The sequence below is a fragment of the Silene latifolia genome, chromosome 1 (genome assembly GCF_048544455.1).
Source record: "Silene latifolia isolate original U9 population chromosome 1, ASM4854445v1, whole genome shotgun sequence".
In the NCBI taxonomy this organism is placed as follows: domain Eukaryota; kingdom Viridiplantae; phylum Streptophyta; class Magnoliopsida; order Caryophyllales; family Caryophyllaceae; genus Silene; species Silene latifolia.
This window is the reverse complement of record NC_133526.1, coordinates 157297630-157319777: the sequence shown is the minus strand read 5'-3', so window position 1 is coordinate 157319777 and position 22148 is coordinate 157297630. Positions and strand designations below refer to the sequence as shown.

The window sequence follows — 22148 nt, the reverse complement described above, 5'->3', positions numbered from 1 at the left end:
TAAACAATTGATAAAATGCACTAGGGTGTCATGGGGTCATAGGGGAATCATGGGATTTGATCATACAAACATGTTATCAAATTATAAGCAAGCAATTATTGTTGTGATGGATTGAGTTGGGTTATATCTTACAATCCTAGGAAAGTTTGGGTCCCGGAGCCGAATCGATTAGATTGTACAACACCTACAAGTCGACTTAATCTTCCCTACTCAACAACATGCATGGTCTAATGAGACTCGAGTTGGTTTATGTCTTACAAGTCTCATTGAAAAGATAGGTGATGGGTAAAAAATGCAAGGATTCATAAACTCGCATTTCATCAAACATAACATGTGCATGAGTTGAGATCATAACAAGCAAGCAAATAAACCATGAAAGCATATTAATTTAAGCATGAATCATTCCCCATATTGGCTTCCTCTAATTACCCATTAACCCTAGCTAAGTGACTACTCACTCATTATCATGTTGAACATGCTAGCAAGGTTGTCAATCATACCAACAAAGTGAAACATGATGAATAAATGAAAGTAATTAACAATAATTAAAAAGGGATTAAGAGAATTATACCTACTAATGATTCCAATAATAAAGCAAAGAATAAAAGAAGTACTTGATGCTTGATTGAGAGGTTGTCAATCTCCCAATAATAACCCAAATAATCTTCAATTACCCAAAATAAAGGATGAACAAGAGAGAGATTAAGGAAATAAAACTTGTATTAAAACTTGATTAATTGTTGATTACAATATTAAAGAGAGATTTGATTGATATTAACTATACTAAAGATTGCTAAGAAGAACATGCTCTTCTAATTAGACTAATGGGGTATTTATAGTGGGGATTAGGTGTAGGAATTAGGGTTAACTAAGGGCTTAAATGACGATTAAGTCCCTACTTAAAGAAACGTCGGTCTTTTTAGAAGGATGGTCATCTTTCTTGAAGCTTGAAGAAACGAAATTGGTCTGCCTTGGAATCCGGGCGTCTTGAGCACGGGACGGGCGGATTCGGTGGTCTGTGCCCGGGCGTCTTGGGGTGAAGACGGGCGTCTTCTGGAGCTGCTGCCCGGTTGTCTTGGAGTGAAGACGCACGGATTGTGGTGGTGGAGACGGGCGTCTTCTAGGGAAGACGCACGGATTGCTGGGCAATCTGCTTTCTTCTTCTTTTCTTCCTTTTTTCTTCATAAAATCCTTGGGGATTTCCTCGTGGATGCAAGGATCTTTTCTCATCATTGCTCATTTACTATAGTATGTACAAAGGCCTTCTAATCTTGTCTCTCCTTGATGCTTGGTCATTGCATTCAATCAATTTAGTCTCATTTTGCCATGAAAATGCAAGGTTTGCACTCCTTTCCTACCAAGGGATCAAAACCTCAAAGAATATGCAAAACAAAGAACTAAAGACAATAAATGACCCAAATATGCACTAAAAAGCATGGGAACAAGGCTAATTCGGGGACTAAATATGCTCTAATTATGGTCACATCAAATATCCCCAAACCGAACCTTTGCCCGTCCCGAGTAAAGAGGTGACAAAGACTAGGACCATTATTTAAACTAACCTAATAACATTGCCGATATGAGACAATTAGAGGGTCTCTCTCCGCCCCTTCAACTCATAACAAGACAACCATGAGGTAGGATGCCTTCTTGCAAGGCAAGGTGGGTCTTGGCAAAATGGCGACACATCCAAACATTAAGCACACAAAATCAAATAATGGATGCATCTACAAAAGAATAGCCGCTTTCCTCATCTAAGTGGCGGAAATTATCTACAAGGGAAGTAATTCAAGGGTACACACTCCTTCATAGATGCAATTTCTTCAAACTACTAAGCCTAAAAGGATACCAATAAATCACCTCCAAGTTGTGTCAAGCTAGGGTACCTTTGTCCTCAATCGTTAAATGCTTTTGTCAAGAGTAGACTCCCGATGGTGTTAGAAACACTGGAGGATCACAGAATTCCCCCTCTTGCCTAGACAAGAAGAAGGGTCGTCCCCTCTCTACCATGCACAAAAATGGATACGATGGATAAAGGGATCGATAGAACTTTGAGTTTCACTTTGGGAATTTGCTTTGTTGTTGTTTTTCCCCCCAATTTCTTGTGGCATATAACATTTGAGAACACTTTCTTGCCATTTCTTTTTGATTTTTGGCATTTCAACACTTGACAACTTTCAACTTTTCTTTGCATTTCTTTTGAACATTTTCAAAGTCACCCCATATGTAGTGAGGGTGGCTTATTTTTTAAGCTTTAGGAGTTCTATTTTTGCTCCTCTTTTCATTTGATGCATTTTTGCAAACTTTCTTTCACTTTTCATTTCATTGAACTCAAATTGATTTCTTTTTGTGCCCATTCCCTTTGATGACAAAAATGTGGTAGAACATGGATGATGGATGGATGCATGGTTTCAAGGGTCACCTTGGAATAAACGGTAGCCAAGGAGTTATCACACAACAAGGTACTCTTGACTAGGCCTTAATCCATTGGTCAAAGGATACTAGCATGACACATCCTAGGGTGTTTTACAAGTATTCTAACAAGCAAAGTCTTAAGAAGAAAAGCATCTACTAGGGCCTATATACACTTGTCAAGCTTCCCAAATAGACGGTTTCGCAAAATTTTTCTAACATGCAACTACATGCCATGATGCAACTCGCATATAAACATCCTAATGCAAATGATTCTACCAACTAATATGACATATAGACTAAATGCAAGTCCTAAATTCACATTGTTATACCGCATCAATCAAAATAAAGCCACATAGTCATTAACATAAAGAGGAAAAAGGAGATTGGAAAGATCATACCATGCGGTCTTCAATATCCTCATGTCTCGGATGTGGCGTGATACTGTCGTTTCTGTACCAAAAATAAATACCTAAGTTACTACTAACAGAAGTCAGCGGTAAGTAGGGTCAATCTCCACAGGGAGGCTAAGTTGCTATCTATCTGTTTAATTCGGTCTGTCAGGGTGTCACAGAAATGGGGGTTTTGATTGTATTGACTAAAACTATTAAGAGGTTAAGGAAGGAGAGGTAAAAATAGAAGGATTTAACAATAAAGAGAAGGGAAATATGCTAGGAGTCGGTCCACCGTGGCAGCTATACTATCGGAAATACTAAGGCGATTAGACTATTGATAAGAAGAGCTATGGTTATCACCTTTCGAACCTTAAACCGCCCTAGAGCGTAAATAGCTTAGCTTTCACCCTCACTACAATACCCTATTGTAATTAAGCAAGCCTTCCCTTCCAATCTTTCGATCCAGGTCGGGGTTAACTAAATTTATTGGTCTCCTGCATGCATTCATTCGACCAGATAACAATTAAATTGCCTAATACAATTCTTATCGCAAGGCTAACCTACTCAAGTCAATTAAAACATGCTACCACGGCTTCCCTAATCTTAACATACTACGGGATTAGCTAGACATAATAAAAGGGGAAACGAGAAATAAAGGAAGAACAATAAACATAAATAATAATTCAAGAAGAAAAGGAAGAGAAAGAGAAAGAATTAATACTGAATTATTGATCCGGAATTGAAGAACAAAAGTAACAGTGAAAGTGACAGAAGAAAAGTAACGTGCGATGATCCCCGGATCAAAAAGGAAGACCGTTTAAATGACGTCCTAAGCTTCCTATTTATAAGAAAATAGGATTAGCTAAACCTAATTGACGGAGAATAACTAAAAAGCCCGGCCCGTAGCAAAATCCACTCGATCGAGTGGAATAAAACCACTCGATCGAGCAAACCTAGCCAGAAACTGCTCGATCGACCGAAAAAATCACTCGATCGAGTAAAGGCATAAAAAGAACTGGTCGATCGACTAGATTAAGTGCTCGATCGACTGATTATTCATCCTAAAACCACTCGATCGACTAGAAAAGCACTCGATCGAGTGGATCTTGACTTCAACAGCTCATAATTCACGTTAGTTTGACTTTGACTTGTCCTTTTAGCTCCCGAAACAGCTTCACGCATCCCAAGACAACTATAATTCCCGCTCCAAATCTGCTCCTACTCCAAATGCATGCAAAACGGACGGCAAATGGCTTGATTTCACTACTTTATGGTCCATTCCTGCAATTAAGACAAAATACACCAAAGTAGCATATTCGGAGCATTTCGTAGCATAAAACCACGATAAAAGCTTAGAAATACGTGCATAAATAGGCTAAAAGGACTATATAAAATGCACGTATCATGGCGTAGTCGATCAATGTGAACAAGGATAAAACAAACACAATATATACAACAATATATACATGACTACACTACAAAGGAAATGAACTTGTTTTTGGTTTTTCAATTTTTCAAATTTTTAAGGTTTTTCGAAATTTTTCAATTTTTTTGGATTTTTGGATAAAAGTTAAGTTAGAATTCCCCATCCCCACACTAATATGGGCATTGTCCTCAATGGCCAAAATGATGGGAAATTATGCAAACATGATGCATGAATTCTACACTAAATGGAAGCTACACTAATCTACACTACATGATGCATGGGTTTTTGTTTATGACGGAGAGCGTAATTTAGATTACCTCCCGTTGCGTATGCATGTACTTCCCCAAACCGAGTTAGACATTATTTCTAATGTCCTAAGGTTGGGTGTAGTTCATGCACACAAAATGCAATGCATGAAACTAAATTTGTCATTTTGGATTTTCAAAAGTGGGAACAATAAAATAAGAACACCTCAATGGGGCCGAGGTGTTAGTCCTCTATATTGCTAGGACTACTCCAACCATGATCAAGATAAATAAATAAAACAAATAAAGAAGTAGACAAACATCAAGAGGGTAGGAGCCTCCAAAGCTTGCTAGTCTTCCATCATATCATCGTTATCATCATCTTCCTCAATAGAAGTGGACTCATCATCACTTTCCTCTTCACTTCCTTGTTCATCCTCTTCTTCTTCATCACTAGCCTCTTCATCAATGTTATCATCAACAACCTCATTACCGACAACCTCATTATCACACGGAATCTCACCCCTAGATGCACTCGGAAAGAAGACTTCCCTATCCGCCCAACTAGGCAAAGGACATGAAGGATCAAGTAGTCCTTGCCTAGCTAAATGAAGGAGGGGTGGATATTGGGCTAAGTAAGCATCTTCCCGATCCTTAAAAGCATGCTTGTGCATCTCTTGCATAAGTAGAGTCATATAATCTTTGCTTGCTTCAACACCTTCGGGTTTGAACTCTTGGTACTTGAAAGGATAGGGTGGTGTGACAATGGAAGAGGAGGGCATTTCAATTTCACCCCTTTGTTGTCGGATGATGTATTCGGCTTCTTTTGAGAGGGGAAGGAGGTAGTTGGTCCGATGGACACTCAAACGACATATCTTTGAAGGCAAAGTAAAAGATCTAGCCTCACTTGTGAGCCACCCATACTTGGTGTCAAGAGGGTTATGAGAGACCCACTTGTATTTGTTAATCATAGCATCCATGTCAACGAGATGATCACCCTTTTTTGCCACATACTTGCTATCCTTGTTGAAGTTTGGATCAAAGTACTTAGCCAAAAGAGTGACTAGACCTCCATTTACAATAACGGTGGTGCCTTGCTTCCCACAATCAACATTTAGCCATCTTTCCACCAAAAGCTTTAGAGAATTGAAAGGCTTGGTGAATTCCCTTCCAATATTTAAGGCCGACTCAAGAAGAACAAAATCGAGCTTGGTAAAGTGGTTGGTGTCTTTTATTACAATGATGGTATTCCCTATGACCTTGTGCCACACTCTAATGCCCGGATGGTGGACTAATAGAGCGCGACTAGCATGATAGTTCTCAAATTTCCTTCCGGAAATTGCCTCCCAAAGAGGAGCGGGGTCATACTTGCCAACATTCTTGAAATAACTAGGTGAATCACTAAGACCCAATGCTTTACCCATTTCCTCAAAGGTGATGCGCCTACTCACATTAGCTAGGTGGAACTCGATGTTTTCCATAGTCTCTACCTTTGTAACTTTCAAAGAACTCAAGAATTCTAAGGTAAGGGACGGGTATGTCAATTATTTTGTAGCAAATAATTTTTCCAACCCCATGGCTTCAAAGAAGGCTTTAGTTTGCTCAAAGACACCCAACTTGTTCAAGGCATCTTCACAAATAAACTTGGTGGATAGAAAGGATTTTCTAGCATACTTGGCAAAAGTTTCCCTATGGGATTTAGAAATGAAAATTACCTCCGGATAGTTCGAAAGTTGAGCGATTTCCGGAGTTGTTGATGTTGTTGCTTCCAAGGGAGGTTGTTGTTGTTGCATTTCCAAGTTTGAACTAGCTACCACCATAGCCAATGAGGCTTTCTTTGCTTGAAGACTCTTTTGTCTTGTTGAGAGTGCCTTTGCCTTAGGTGCCTTTGTTGCTCCTTTTGTCCTTGCCATTGATGATTGAAACAAGAAAAGAGTGAAAATCTTCAATTTCCAAGTATACCCAAATCGATTTTAAGATGAAAGGCTTTGCCTTTATAAATTCAAAAATCGACTCAAAGGTTGAAGATTTTGGTGCTTGGTTTGATTTTTGTTGGAAGAGGAGTGATTAATTGTTGTTAAAAGGATGTTTTGATTTGGTTTTGTTGAATGTCGTTGAGGAAATATTGTTTTGGTGATGGAGAGGATGAGGGTTTTTGAGTTATGGGGTTTATGGGTAGTGTTTTGAGTGAAGGAATGAAGAAATGAATGTGGGAGGGGGTTTATAAAAGACCCGAAAAATTTGAATTGCAGGGGGAAGACGGGCGTCTGTCCGTCGAGACGCTCGGATTCTGTCTGTTTTGGTCTCAGGAATCTCGCCTAAAGACGGGCGTCTTTTAGCAAAGACGCTCGGGTTTGTCAGCTGCGGGACTGGCGTCTTTTACCGAAGACGGGCGGATTCCTTTCCATTGAATTTTCTTGTTTTTCTTAGCCAAAAAGACGGGCGTCTTTCCTTCCAGGACGGGCGTCTTTCTGGAGACGGGCGGATTCTCTTACAGGACGTCCGGGTTTATTAACAGTCCCAAAATTCAAAAATTCAGCTCAGAAGGACGGGCGTCTTCTGACAAATATGCCCGGATTGCCTGAAGACGGGCGGATTCTCTTGAAAAAGCTTGGATTCTGCCCCTTTTACCCGGATTCAGTTCCATCCGTGTACTTGCATATCCCTTGTCATTTTTCATTCTTCAAAATCCCGTGTTCTTCATTGTAGGGGCACTACTAAGGCATGAATAGCCTAGGCAATTGTTATCCCCACACTAAGCTAAAGCACTACACATCAATTGAAATCATTAGTCCCTCCCTCACTTCTCTCAAAAATGATAATTATCTTGATCAAAGTATAAAAATCCGAAAATGACAAAAATGCAATGTAAGAATTTAAATGCGAGTTAGGGAGTTAGAAATATTTACAAATGGTGGTTTAGGGAGGACTCCACCAAACTCTCATCCTTAGTGAGATGTCATGGGGGCATGTCCAAGGTGTTGTTGATGTTGCTCAACACCTTGAAGAAGTAATCAAAAGCTTGTTCATTATCACGATAAAGATCTTCAATAGATCTTTGCCCTTGTTGTCGGTTTTGATCGATAGCATTACCAATATAGGGATTAAAAACCCCTTCAATCTCATCGTCCCAAAGACCACAAACTTCATCTACTTGATCACTAAAGATCTCTCGAGTTGATAGAGACAACTCTCCCATTTTCTTGTCTTGGCCAATGAGGCCATCCTCTTCATTGCTTGACTTAGGTGAGCTTTGCAAGCTCTCTTTGTTACAATTCACTTGCTCTTTGAATGAAGCATCTTCAATTTTCTTCTTCCATTGGAGTTCCGACTTATTCCTATCATGCTTCTGGCTATAATGATCAATCATAAAACATGGTTCATGCAAACAGGGAGCTCTCATGGTTTTGTCCAGATTGAAATTTATGCTCTCATCTCCCACTTCTAGAGTGAGCTCTCCATGCTTCACATCAATCGCCACACCTGCGGTGTGTAAGAAAGGTCTTCCTAGAATAATTGGAATGTTGGAGTCTTCTTCCATGTCAACAATGACAAAGTCCACCGGGATGAAAAATTTCCCAATTCGTACGGGAACATCTTCCCATATCCCTAATGGTGTCTTCGTCGATCTATCGGCCATTTGGAGTGTGATATTGGTGCATTTAAGCTCTCCCATCCCCAACCTTTTACTCACCGAGTACGGCATAACACTCACACTAGCCCCTAGATCACATAAGGCTTTGTTGATTGTGGTGTCGCCAATGGTACACGGTATTGAGAAGCTTCCAGGCTCTTTGAGTTTTGGAGGTGAACTTCCTTGAAGTATTTCACTCCTCACCTTAGTGAAGGCGATAGTCTCAAGCTTCCGGATCGACTTCTTCTTTGTGAGGATGTCTTTCATGTATTTTGCATAAGCCGGCACGTGATTGATTAATTCCGTGAAAGGAATTGAGACTTCCAAATTCTTCACAATTTCCATAAATTTTCCAAGTTGGTCATCAAATTTGGGCTTGGCTTGACGACTTGGAAAAGGAAGTCTAATCACAATGGGCTCCTTCTCCTTGACCTTGTCTTCATTTTTCTTTGAAATTTCTTCTTTTGATGGTTCTCCATCTTTGGAGTTTTGCACAATTTCTTCTTTGTCACTAGCTTCCACAACTTCATCCTCCACTTGCTTCTTCGGTGCTTCATACCTGGTACCACTCCTCAAGTGGATGGCACTAACCGTTTCATGTCTTGGGGGATTACTTTGAGGTGACAATTTCCCCTTTTGTCTTTGTGAGCATGAAGATGCTAGTTGAGTCAATTGGGTTTCCAACATTTTGGTGTGAGCTAGGATGTTGTTGATGGTGATTTCCTTTGCTTGACTATCCTTTTGCATTTGAGTGAAAAACTCTTGTTGATTCTTTTGCATTTGGAGGACCGCTTTTTGAACATCAAAACCTTGGTCATTTTGTTGATTGTATGGAGTTTGATTTTGGTAACCTTGGTTTTGGTTGTAAAAGGGTCTTTGATTTTGGTTTCTCATGGGAGGTGGGGTGTATGTTGTTTGAGGGTTTTGAACATTTTGGCTTTTGTATGAGAGATTTGGATGGAATTGGTGTTTTTATTGTAATAGTTGGAATAAGGGGTACCACTCTTGTATGCTTGAAAAGCATTCACTTGTTCATTTGTTCCCCTACATTCACTTTGGTCATGTCCCAAAGTTCCACAATTCTCACATATCCCACTTGGGATTGATGAAGATGCCGTCATGGCATTAACATGATGCTTTGGTGATTTTGAGGCTTCTTCAAGTCTAGCCATAGCCTTTTCAAACTTCAAATTGATGGTATCAATGTGAGCACTAAGTTGAGCACCCAATTGAGTAATGGAGTCCACTTCATGCTTTCCTCCTCTAGTAACCTTGCGAGGTCTACTATATTGTGAGTTATGGACTGCCATTTCTTCAATTTTGTTCAAAGTTTGATTGTCATCAACTTCGGTGAACATTCCATTTGATCCCATGGTGAGAATGTTCCTTGAATCTTCATAAAGACCGTTCCAAAATTGTTGTACCAAGAACCACTCACTAAGTCCATGGTGAGGACATGAGCGACAAATTCCTTTGAACCGCTCCCAAGCTTCATACAAAGATTCTTCATCCCTTTGCTTAAAACCCGTAATTTGAGCTCTTAGGATGTTAGTCTTTTCCGATGGATAGAACTTTTTGTAGAAAGCTAGAGCCAACTTCTTCCAAGAATCAATTCCGAGAGTAGCCTTATCAAGGCCTTTCAACCATTGTTTCGCGGTGCCAATGAGAGAAAAAGGAAATAAGACCCATCGAATTTGGTCTTGAGTTACACCGGTTTGAGAAATCGCATCACAATAGTCACAAAAGGTCTCCATATGAGAGTGAGGGTCTTCACTAGGCATCCCCCCAAATTGGCTCCTTTCGACTAATTGGATAAATGCGGATTTGTCAATAAAATTTCCGGTTAGATGTTGTGGTGTGGGAGTACCATTGGGTAGGTTCTCCTCGGTGGGTACGGAATGTGATAAAAATTTAGGCTTTGTGGGTTGATTTTGTGTTGGATTTTGTGTTGGGTTCTCCTCACCTTCTCTTGCAAAAGGGTTGATGAACTCAATAGTTGGTTGAATATCTACAACCTCACCAATACCTCTCAAAGTTCTCCTAGCAAGTCTTCTATTGGTTGTCAAAGTTCTTTCAATTTCGTGATCAAAAGGTAACAAGTCACCTTGTGACCTTCTAGACATGCAAAATATCAAACAACTCGAAAACAATTAGAGCAAACCTTGAGGAGTTTTACTTCCCCAAGGCAAATAAAGACACAACTAATAACAATATAAGAAAATCTAAATCAAGTTAACACCGTCCCCGGCAACGGCGCCATTTTTGGTCGGGACGTCTAAAATCTTTCGGTAACTTGTCGTTAGGAGCACCTAGACCAAAATACAATTTATAACTTCACCAACAACTCTACAATTAGTAAAGAGGCAAGTAAAGGTCGGATCCCAAGGGACGGGAATTGAGATGAGATTTCTATTGCAACTAGTGGTGTCTTAGGGGTGTCACAATTGGGGTTTGATGTAGAAGGTTACTAAACTAAATAGCAATGAAAGTAAACAAGCAAGATGAATTAAAAGGGATGTAAACAATTGATAAAAGGCACTAGGGTGTCATGGGGTCATAGGGGAATCATGGGATTTGATCATACGAACATGTTCTCAAATTATAAGCAAGCAATTATTGTTGTGATGGATTGAGTTGGGTTATATCTTACAATCCTAGGAAAGTTTGGGTCCCGGAGCTGAATCGATTAGATTTTACAACACCTTCCCTACTCAACAACATGCATGGTCTAATGAGACTCGAGTTGGTTTATGTCTTACAAGTCTCATTGAAAAGATAGGTGATGGGTAAAAAATGCAAGGATTCATAGGCTCGCATTTCATCAAACATAACATGTGCATGAGTTGAGATCATAACAAGCAATCAAATAAACCATGAAAGCATAGTAATTTAAGCATGAATCATTCCCCATATTGGCTTCCCCTAATTACCCATTAACCCTAGCTAAGTGATTACTCACTCATTATCATGTTGAACATGCTAGAAAGGTTGTCAATCATACCAACAATGTGAAACATGATGAATAAATGAAAGTAATTAACAATAATTAAAAAGGGATTAAGAGAATTATACCTACTAATGATTTCAATAATAAAGCAAAGAATAAAAGAAGTACTTGATGCTTGATTGAGAGGTTGTCAATCTCCCAATAATAACCCAAATAATCTTCAATTACCCAAAATAAAGGATGAACAAGAGAGAGATTAAGGAAATAAAACTTGTATTAAAACTTAATTAATTGTTGATTACAAGATTAAAGAGAGATTTGATTGATAATGACTACACTAAAGATTGCTAAGAAGAACATGCTCTTCTAATTAGACTAAAATTAGGGTTAACTAAGGGCTTAAATGACGATTAAGTCCCTACTTAAGGAAACGCCGGTCTTTTTAGAAGGATGGGCATCTTTCTTGAAGCTTGAAGAAACGAAATTGGCCTGCCTTGGAATTCGGGCGTCTTTAGCACGGGACGGGCGGATTCGGTGGTCTGTGCCCGGGCGTCTTGGGGTGAAGACGGGCGTCTTCTGGAGCTGCTGCCCGGGCGTCTTGGGGTGAAGACGCACGGATTATGGTTGTGGAGACGGGCGTCTTCTAGGGAAGACGCACGGATTGCTGGGCAGTCTGCTTTCTTCTTCTTTTCTTCCTTTTTTCTTCATAAAATCCTTGGGGATTTCCTCGGGGATTCAAGGATCTTTTCTCTTCATTGCCCATTTACTATAGTATGTACAAAGGCCTTCTAATCTTGTCTTTCCTTGATGCTTGGTCATTGAATTCAATCAATTTAGTCTCATTTTGCCATGAAAATGCAAGGTTTGCACTCCTTTCCTACCAAGGGATCAAAACCTCAAAGAATATGCAAAACAAAGAACTAAAGACAATAAATGACCCAAATATGCACTAAAAAGCATGGGAATATGGCTAATTCGGGGACTAAATATGCTCTAATTATGGTCACATCACCCTCAAATCCTGACAGGGGATATTGTTCCATCAGTGACTTGATTAGGAAAGTTTTGCCCTAATTTAAATTCCACCATTATCTTGTTTTTTCCTCTGGTACAGTGTCACATTTAACATAAGTTCCCACCAATGTTGCAATCTTCCTTAAGCTATTACGCCAGAATTTCAAGGGCAACTTGTGTAATCGGATTCATGCTGGTACATTTTTAATCTCCTCTTTTTCCAACTCAATATCACGCTGCCAAGGTTTAACAATGAGTGGTTTATTATCAAATAAGAAATGACCACTGGATAGTACTTTTTGCTTCATCTCTTCAGTTTTAAACCCAGTAAAAAAAACTCCATTTGGTAAAAAAGAAATCTTATCAAATCATATTTATGCCAAATTCGTTTCAGGAAACCATCTAATTAAACTCTTTTAATTATTAATGTAATTTACTTTTTAAAATAGATGTTGATCTTATGCATGCATAAAAAATTATAAATAGACGGTAAGAAAAATGATCCTTACAATATATAAAATCGGCTTTTAGGGCACAAGTAAGAACACCTTTCTTACTTGTTCTTGAGCTCAAAATAATTGGATGATCCTCCTTGTCTCAATATTGTGAGAACCTTCTCTTAATTGCACCAAGACTAACCCAAAATATCTACTAATATTAACTAGATATTAAGTAGAAATATTCCCTAGTTTTTTTTCTCTAATATTACATACATTACTACACTAGTAATATGTAGATGAATAAGAGTATGTAGAGAGTGGATGTATTTTTGAGGTTTTAAGAACATTTGCATGTATATAAGGAAGTAAGAAAAAGCAACCATCAAATGAGCACAAAAGTGCTCCTTATAATGGTATCACACGGCACACCCCCAGGACAAATGGAGGTCTTGCTCTTATTTTAATCTTGCATGCAAAAGGTTTGAGTGTAAGAGTAAGAATCATCATTATGATGTAAGATACTAATGTCATATGCACATGACATTAGTTAGAAATTTGGACAAAGTAAAGAGTAAAATAATACTCTCCAAAACCGGTGCCCATGTGCCATATTTGTCCAATTTTGATTTTTTTTAACATTTGTCCTACAAATGTTTATAAATCATGTGATCAATTATCTCATATAATTAATTATTAATATGATCATTTAACAATTAAATATCACTACTAATCAAATAATATACACTCAACACTTAGGTAGTATACTACCATTATACCATTATATAATGGGTCCCATAATTAATAGTTAGTTAAATTACAACTCCTTGTAAATATAAATAACTTATTACATCTACCTCAAAATATTTATACAACCTTAACTAATTTAGTAACTCAACATTTAATTACTAAACTAGTTTTGTGGCCCATGAAATTCACGGGATGTTTTGTTTTGAGTGTGATGTTTCTAGTGTTTTTAGTAATTGAAATTTTATAAAATATCAAAACATATAATAAGTTCACCTTATGAATAAGTCATCATTGATTGCGTACTAAGATTACGGGCATTTACATGTTAACATAAAGATCAAAGTCGATAAATTAAATAAGCCAAAGTAGGTGAATATTGCTATTTTTCAAAGGTAAAATGATGAAAAAAAACAAACAAATACCAAAATAAAATATACATTTGAAAAAAAGAGAAAAAAAAAATATTAGTCATTCACGTTGATGTCGTCAATCTTGTAGTTAGTCTCCAATATATAGTTATTCACACATTCTTGTTTCAGACCGACACTTTTCGTCTTATTTTTCAGACGGGCATATGTGACCATTTTATAGTTAAATAGAACCACAATGGTATATGCAGTGTTACAGCTTATGGTAACTGGTTTTTCAATAGTGGTCACATTTAACTGTAAAATGGTTACAAAATTCCATTTTATTATTTCAGACCAAAAAGGGTTGTCTGAAGCAAGACACACTGATAGTTATTTAAGCTATCCTAGTATTTTACTTCTCTATATAGTCTTCTTTTTCCAACGAATTGACCCTATAATAAAAAAAAGTGACTCGGTAATTAGTCTGAATTAACCAACAAAATAGTGAAATCTGTTTTATGCAATATTATCGTTGTTAACATAAGTTTCGTCTTAAATATAATAGTGAAAAAAGGGAATGAGAATGAAGTTGTAGAGATGTAAGTATATTAACTTTGAATAGATCAACACCACAAATCTTGATAGCCCCTAAATGAGAACAAAACAAACACAAACGATGAAATTGAAAATCTGATGAACATTTCATAACCCAATGGAACTTACATAAAAAGTAAATAAATTAGTTAATAATTTTAAAACCTTAATACACTTGGCTTGATGTTAATAGAATGATAGGAAAGTTTAGTGATACATTTAGTTCTACTGACGATAGAGATAAGAAAAATTTTGGCTTATAAATTTTGTCTTCCGTAAAAAATATATAAAGAATTGAGGATGCGTTTTATGACTTTTGAGCATCCTTTTTTCATTATTATCAAAATTAATATAGGTATAAATATAAATCAAGGTTCACGACTTTTGAGCATCATTTTTCATTATTATGAAATTTAATAAAAACATTAATAAGGAATAAAGAGAAATGGAATGTATAAGTTTTGCTTGATCATCATCATCATCATCATCATTATTATTATTATTATTATTATTATTATTATTTTTTTTTTTTTTTTTTTTGCAAGAAAGTTATACCCATCTATTCATCCACGAGGGGGAAAAAATAAATGAGAAAAATCTTACAAAAGCTAAACACCGTCAAAGAACCAAACAAAGTAGCCTAAATCAACGAAGTTACTTGTTTACAAGCCAACTTCTAATTTGAGGATTGTTACTAGCAGAGAGACGAATTTTTAAGACCCACTGTAACTCTGTGGCAAGAAGCTCAGCTTTCTTAGCACGCCCAGGTAGATGCGGTTATTTCTTTCCTCCCAAAGAGTGAAAACCAGACCAGCTAAACAGCTAGAGACCAAAGCACATCTCCAGGTAAGCATCCCATGTTGAGGTAGCAGACGTTATAACCAATTCTTCAAGGCCAGAGCCGACCATGATCCAGTCAAGCCAAGCTAGTGCAACATCAGCCTACGAACAGCCTGAGAGAAAGGACAACGAAAGAATAGATGTCTGTGAGATTCTAAAGCCCCCTCACAAAGACAGCATCTATTAACCAGGTGATAGCCACGGGCACTAATCTTGTCAACAGTGGATAAAACCTGTTGAGCAGCTTGAATGAGGCAGATCTTATGCTTTGGACGAATCTCAGGATATGACAGGACTCTAGCCCAACCAAGCTTACTGCGTTTAGGCCTACGTTTGTCATACACCTTGCTGATTACAAAACGTCCCTTCAATACACACGAGTGAAGAACAGCCTGGACAGCTACCTGATCCCCCACAAGACCAAGCAAACTGTCCCTAACTTTGAGGATTGCTCGCCAACTTTCAGCATGATGAGGCTTACACTAAGCAGTCCAAAATGAGGCATCAAGCATATTATAGTACTTTGTCCACTTATCCCAAATTCCATCTCTATTTTGGGAAAGCAACCAGAGCCACTTACAGATAAGGGCTTTGTTCCAGCTCAAAAGCTCCTTTATATTGAAACCACCCTCCTGCCAAGGGGAGAAAATGGAATGCCAGCTTTAAAAAATCATCTTACGCTTACCAGGTTGAGTACCCCAGAAATAGTCCTTGCACAACTTGTTGACCAGGTTAGCAACTACCCTAGGCAAAAGCAGAGCAGAACACCAGTAATTTTCCAAGCCAAACAAAAACAGAATTTATGAGCTGAAGCTTCCCTGCATAAGAAGGAAGATTACCAGTCCAGTGGTGGATAGAGGACTGAATCTTATCAATCATAACTTTGAACATCCCAGGAGCCAACCTGTCTGGATTCAGAGTAACACCCAAATAACGAAAAGGAAACTGCTCCTCAGAATAACCAGTGAGAACCCCAATCTGCTTTCTGACATCCTCTGCAACACCTCCATAGTAAATGCTGGTTTTAGCTGGGTTGGCATGAAGACCAGACACTGAAGCAAACTCATCAAGACACTGTGCAACATCAACTACAGAAGGCACATCCCCCCTCATGAATATCATAAGATCATCAGCAAAAACCAAGTGGTTTAGACATAGTTTTGCACATTTAGGATGAGAAGATACCTGAGGGAGAAGGTAAAGTCTTCTAAGTTGTCGAGAGAGAATTTCTATACTGAGAACAAAGATGTAAGGGGATAGAGGGTCACCCTGTCTAACCCCAGATTTTCCAGGAAAGAACCCACACAGAGTGCCATTAATTTTCAAAGAAAACCAAGGGGAAGTAATGCAACCCATAGTCCACTTGACAAACTGAGAAGGAAAGCCTAATCCATTCAGCATTTGTCTAATGAACTCCCACTGAAGAGAATCAAAAGCCTTCCTAATGTCTCCTTTGATTAAACATCTAGGAGATATGAGGCTTTGATTATAACCTTTTATAAGATTTTGAGACATCGTAATATTTTCAAATATGCTGCGCTCCTTGATAAATGCAGCTTGCTCATTACCCACCAAATCAGGAAGGACTGTCTGAAGCCTATTAGCAATGATATTACTAATAGTCTTATAAACAACAGAACAACAAGCAATAGGCCTGAAATCCTGAACTGTAAGAGGCACCTCCTTTTTAGGGACAAGAGCAATGAGAGTAGTATTGACTTTCCTCATCATTCTTCCCTTTCTGAAATACTCCTCAATAGCAAGGCAAAAAGCATCCCCAACAATATCCCAAGCTCCTTTGAAAAATCCAGAGGAAAACCCATCTTGGCCAGGACTTTTGTTAGATGAAATACTAAACAAGGCTTTCTTTATCTCCCCCTAGTGATAGGAAGTATTAGCTGAGCACTAGCCTCAACAGAAACTTTAGGGCCATCTGATAAAACAATGTCACTCAGAGGCTTAACTTGAACTTCCCCTCCAAGTAGCCCAGTGTAATACTCAACAAAGGCAGAGTTGACATTATCAAGCCCATGCCTCACATTACCATCCTTGTCAGTAATCATACCAATAGTACTATGGTGCTTCCTCAAGGCAATTTTAGAGGAAAAAAACTCTCCTTTCCTTATATTGTGCACCTTGGCCCGTTGAAATAACATATCCATTTCCTGTTTATTTAAATCAGCATATTGAGCAAGCAACTTCCTTTCCAGATCAATTAACTGAGGAGAAAACAGGTCAGCCTGTAGAGCAGACTGGCAAGCTTCTAGTTGCTTTTTAGCGGCCTGGACTTTCCCAGTAATATTAGAGAAGGATTCCTTATGCGGGATTTGAAGGGAGGACCTCAGACTTTTCAGCTTATGAAACAGCTGATACATTGGGGAACCATAGCAGGGAACTTGCCAAGCAGTAGCAACAAGTCTCTTATAATCAGAGTGTTCCTGCCAGATATTAAGGAAGCTGAACCTCCGTTTGATGGAACCAGCAGGAGCCACAGTGACTAGAAGAGGAGAGTGATCAGATATTCCAGAGGTAGGCTAAAAGCAAAAGAAGAGGGAAAAGTAAGGAGCCAGTCAGAATTAACAAGGACCCTGACCAGGCGAGCCCAAGTTTTAGAACCAGTGTCTTGCTTGTTTAACCATGTAAACTCAGACCCCAGGCTATGCATGTCATCCAAATAACAGTGAGCCAAACAAGCATTAAAGTCCAAAATATCCTGAGTAGAAGGAGGATTAGGTCCTACTCTTTCACTCAACTTCCTAACAACATTGAAATCTCCCAACACAACCCAAGCTTGAGTGATAGTGGCAGAGATAGAAGACAGCTCTTCCCACAAACCCATCCTAGCTCTGGGATCATTAAGCCCATAAACAACAGTAACAAATATAGACTGGTTACTGGCCTTAAACCAGACATCACAATGTATCAATTGTTCATGGAAAGAAACCTTATTAATAGTCACAGTGGAAGGAATGAAGAACAGCCAGATCCTACCCTGTGCTTTATTGCTAAAAATACTATAAGCAGAAAAATGAGACATTATTTCATTCTCTTTATGATGCTTGACATGGGTCTCAACCAAGCCAAGAATATCAAGTTTATTTTTAGCTAAAAACCTACCAACCTCCAACTGTTTTAGGCTATCATTTAGCCCTCTAATGTTGTTGTTGTTGTTATTATTATTATTATTATTATTATTATTATTATTATTATTATTATTTTTTTTTTTTTTTTTTTTTTTTGGCAAGAAGGTATGTCTCATATATTCCAAAATAGAGGATTACATGAGTTCTTACAAGAGTATAACCCCTATACAATGTATCAAAAGAATTGCCCCCTATGTGTAACTATACAAGTATATCAATTTCCTAGAGTAAGTATTATGTATGAGGGAAGTCCTAGCTATTAAGTGTAGCAGCTACATCCGCAAAGTAACTGTGCTCGTTGATTTTGTGGAGGAGGAAAGTGCTAGTAGCATGCTTGATTTCAGGAAGTAGTGCGTGGGGAGGACGCTCTCTTCCTTCAAAAATCCTGTAGTTTCTTTCACACCAGACAGAGTAAACTAGGCTACCTAAGCAACAGCTTACCCATTTACTTCTCCAATGCCTCTTTTTGGTTCTCAACCTGGGCCATATGAGAAGAGTCTGCAGATCACAGCAAGGGGTGTTCATTTTTACCCAAAGTTTCAGTTCCTGTAACAGCTCTTTTGTGTAGCTGCATTGAAAAAAGAGATGCTGTGCATCCTCAGCTGCTTCCTTACAAAGGTAGCATCTGTTAACCCAGTGAAAACCTCTGGCTATAATCTGATCCACTATGGCCAACTTTCCCTGGACAGCAAGCATTGTGATAATTTGATGTCTGGGAATCATTGTTCCAGTATGAATGGCTTTGAAAACTGGTTGAATAGGATACTTTTTCCTGAACAGCTCATAGGCTTTGCTAATGGAGAAAGTATGCTGAGTGACACAGCTATCAAGCAAATGCTGAACATGTGGTATAGTCCCCATCTGTAAAAGGCAGATGTCCCTTACATGAAGAATGCCCCTGAGGCATTCAGAATGTTGTTCCTGAATAGTAAGATCCCAGATTGAGCAAGTGGCAGTGATATAGTGTTTTATCCAACTAATCCAGATGGTTCCCTTATTCTTATCCAGGCACAAGAGCCATTTGAGCAATGTAGCTTTGTTCCACCCTTCCATATCTTTAATGTGAAAGCCACCCTCATCCCAAGGAGCACAAGCACTGAGCCAGTTTTTATAGACTAGCCTCCTCTCATTTCCAACCTGCCCCCAGAAATTTTTTTTACTCATTTTTGAGATAGCTTTGTGTACCAGTCGAGGGAGGAGGAAACTAGTGCACCAAAAATTGCAAAGCCCAAATAGAGTAGAGTTAATCACAGTTTTCCTGCCAGCATAAGAAAGAAACTTAGTAGAGTAGGCAGCAGCAACCTTGTGAATTTTGAGTAGCCGGGCATCATACATATTCCTGGTGAGCCTAGAAGAGTTGATGGGCAAACCAAGGTATCTAAAAGGGAATTTACCTTCCTGAAACCCAACAGTGGACAAAATAAGAGATCTTAGGTTTTGATCCACCCCCCCTAAGTAGGCTTCAGTTTTGTCCATATTAGCTTTAAGACCAGACCACTCAGAGAAAATCTTTAAAGTGTCCACAGCTTGTTGAACTGATGGCAAGTCCCCTCTGATAAAGATCATAAGGTCATCAGCAAACACTAAGTGGGTTAGCCCAAGCTTGGAGCATTTAGGGTGATAACAAACATTAGGTTGGTTGCACATTACCCTTAACTTCCTTGAGAGGATCTCCATGCTCAGAACAAAAAGAAATGGAGATAGGGGATCACCCTGTCTCACTCCACTTTTGCCTTTGAAGAAGCCATGATGAGAGCCATTAATTTTAAGGGTAAACCAGGAGCCTGTGATGCATCCCATCACCCAGGATATAAATCTGGGAGGAAAATTGAGTCAAATAAGCATGTTCTGGATGAACTTCCATTGCAATGTGTCAAAAGCTTTGCTAATGTCCACCTTGAGCATGCATCTAGGAGTGATGTGTTTCCTGGTGTATCCCTTAACCAAGCTTTGGGTGAGCATAACATTTTCAAAAAGATTCTTGTCTTTAACAAAAGCTGCCTGCTGAGGTCCCACAAGATAAACCATGATGGCTTTCAATCTATTAGTAAGAATTTTACTAACAGTTTTGTAGATAGTAGAGCAGCAAGAAATGGGCCTAAAATCTTTTACAGTTTGAGGGATGTCCTTTTTAGGGATAAGGGTGACAAGGGTAACATTTGCTTGCTTTGGCATGAACCCAGTTTTGAAGAAGTCTTCAATGGCCAGGCAAAAGTCATTTCCAACAATGTCCCAGGTAGCCTTGAAAGAACCAGAAGAGAAACCATCTAGTCCTGGAGTTTTATTAGAGTCAATGTCAAAAAGGGCTTGCTTTATTTCCACTCTGCTAATGGGTTTCAGCAGAGAGGGATAGTCTTCCATTTTAACACAAGCACCATTAGAAAGAACATCAGGAGGAATTGGATCAGTGGGAGTATCTCCCCCCAGCAGCTGCTGATAGTAGTCCACAAAAGCTTCCCCAACAGAATGCAACCCTTGATGTCTAGTGCCATCAGCCCCCTTGATTTCCCCTATCATCTGACTTTGCTGCCTCTCCTTTATTTTAGCAAAGAAGAACTTAGAACAAGTATCATTATATTTAATGTTATGAGCTTTAGCCCTCTGAGCTAGGATCTTTAGTTCAATGTCCTTGAGCTGCCAAAAATCAGTAGAGAGTTGCTTCTCCCTTTCCAGCAAAACAGGCGAGTCAGGACAATTCTGTAAGTCATGAAAACATTTAGAAAGAGCATCTCTCTTCTCTTTGACCTTATTCTCAATATCAGCAAAATGAGAAGCATGGAGTTGCTTGAGACCCTGCTTGACATTCTTAAGCTTCTGCATTAATCTGAACATAGAATTCCCTTTCTGATGAGCAACCCAGCATTTATCAATAATAGAGTGGAATTCAGGATGTTCCACCCAGCAGTTAAGAAACCTAAATTGCTTTTTAGGAGTATCAGCATCATGAAAAGTTAACACAGCAGAACTATGGTCAGATATGCCAGGAGAAAGAAAATTGCCAGTAGTTTGGAAAAAATGCTGCAACCAGGTATTGTTAACCAGAATTCTATCCAGTTTGGAGTAAACTCTGGTAGTGGCATCCTACTTGTTATACCAAGTAAAGTCACACCCAGAGCTGCTCAAATCATCTAGCTCACAACTACTAAGACAGGAATTAAAATCCAGAAGATCAGAGAGTACAGGGGGAGTATTACTGAGCTTCTCAGCAGGTTGCCTAATCACATTAAAGTCTCCCATAGCTGTCCATTTATCAACATGACTAGCAAAACATTCCATGGTATTCCAAAGACGCTTCCTGGTATCAGCATTATTACTACCATATACAATAGAGCAGTAAAAATTCCTACCAGTAGCATGATGCAACACTTTACAGTGAACAACCTGAGAATGTTCCTCTAAGATATACACTTTAGTAGTGGCAGGATTCCAAAGGATCCAAATCCTACCATTGTGGTGCTTATTATAATTGCAAAATGCTTTATAGGCTCTAAATTTTTTCCTAAGAATTTTTTGAGCACGATTTTCCTTTACTCTAGTTTCAAGCAGACCAAGCATATCCACTTTATTTTCCCTAAGGAAGTGGCTTACCTCACTATGTTTAATGGCCTTGTTAAACCCACGAATGTTCCAAGTTGCAATGATCATTGATGGGTTATTAAAGAAAGACTTTGTCCCTTAGGAGGCTTTGACCCAAGCAGAACCTTAAGACCCTCATCATTAGAATCAAGGTGTGATGAAACTTGTTGTTTATCCAATAGAGTATCCTCTTGTAAAGGGTGCACTGCTGCAGCAAGGGGGATTTGCCCAGGCAGCTGCACAGAGAAGGAAGCAGTAACATCTGACACAGGAGAGGAGTCTCTCTTCAAGGATATTTGAGACTGACTCCCCCTGCCCTTCTTGGTGCATTCAGAGTGCATTATAACTGCTTCAGTAGAAGCTACAGATCCTGATGCAGAGGAAG

General features: G+C 38.8%; 2 protein-coding genes and 1 non-coding gene across 3 annotated transcripts; 1 reads left to right on the top strand and 2 right to left on the bottom strand.

The window, feature by feature from the left end:
• The first annotated feature begins 9552 nt into the window (after window positions 1-9552).
• LOC141625046 (small nucleolar RNA R71) lies at window positions 9553-9659 on the top strand. The gene has a single exon (XR_012534850.1). It is a non-coding gene; the product is annotated as a small nucleolar RNA R71 (small nucleolar RNA).
• A 5367-nt stretch (window positions 9660-15026) lies between these two features.
• LOC141585829 (uncharacterized) lies at window positions 15027-18081 on the bottom strand. The gene is made up of 5 exons (XM_074406876.1): window positions 17638-18081; window positions 16967-17578; window positions 15813-16922; window positions 15233-15526; window positions 15027-15146 (listed from the first exon to the last, which is right to left on the bottom strand). The coding sequence occupies exons 1-5, from the start codon at window positions 18079-18081 to the stop codon at window positions 15027-15029; spliced, it is 2580 nt and encodes an 859-aa protein (XP_074262977.1).
• Window positions 18082-18439: 358 nt separating this feature from the next.
• On the bottom strand, window positions 18440-19987 carry LOC141585820 (uncharacterized). Its single transcript, XM_074406864.1, has one exon. The coding sequence runs from the start codon at window positions 19985-19987 to the stop codon at window positions 18440-18442; it is 1548 nt and encodes a 515-aa protein (XP_074262965.1).
• Window positions 19988-22148: the final 2161 nt, after the last annotated feature.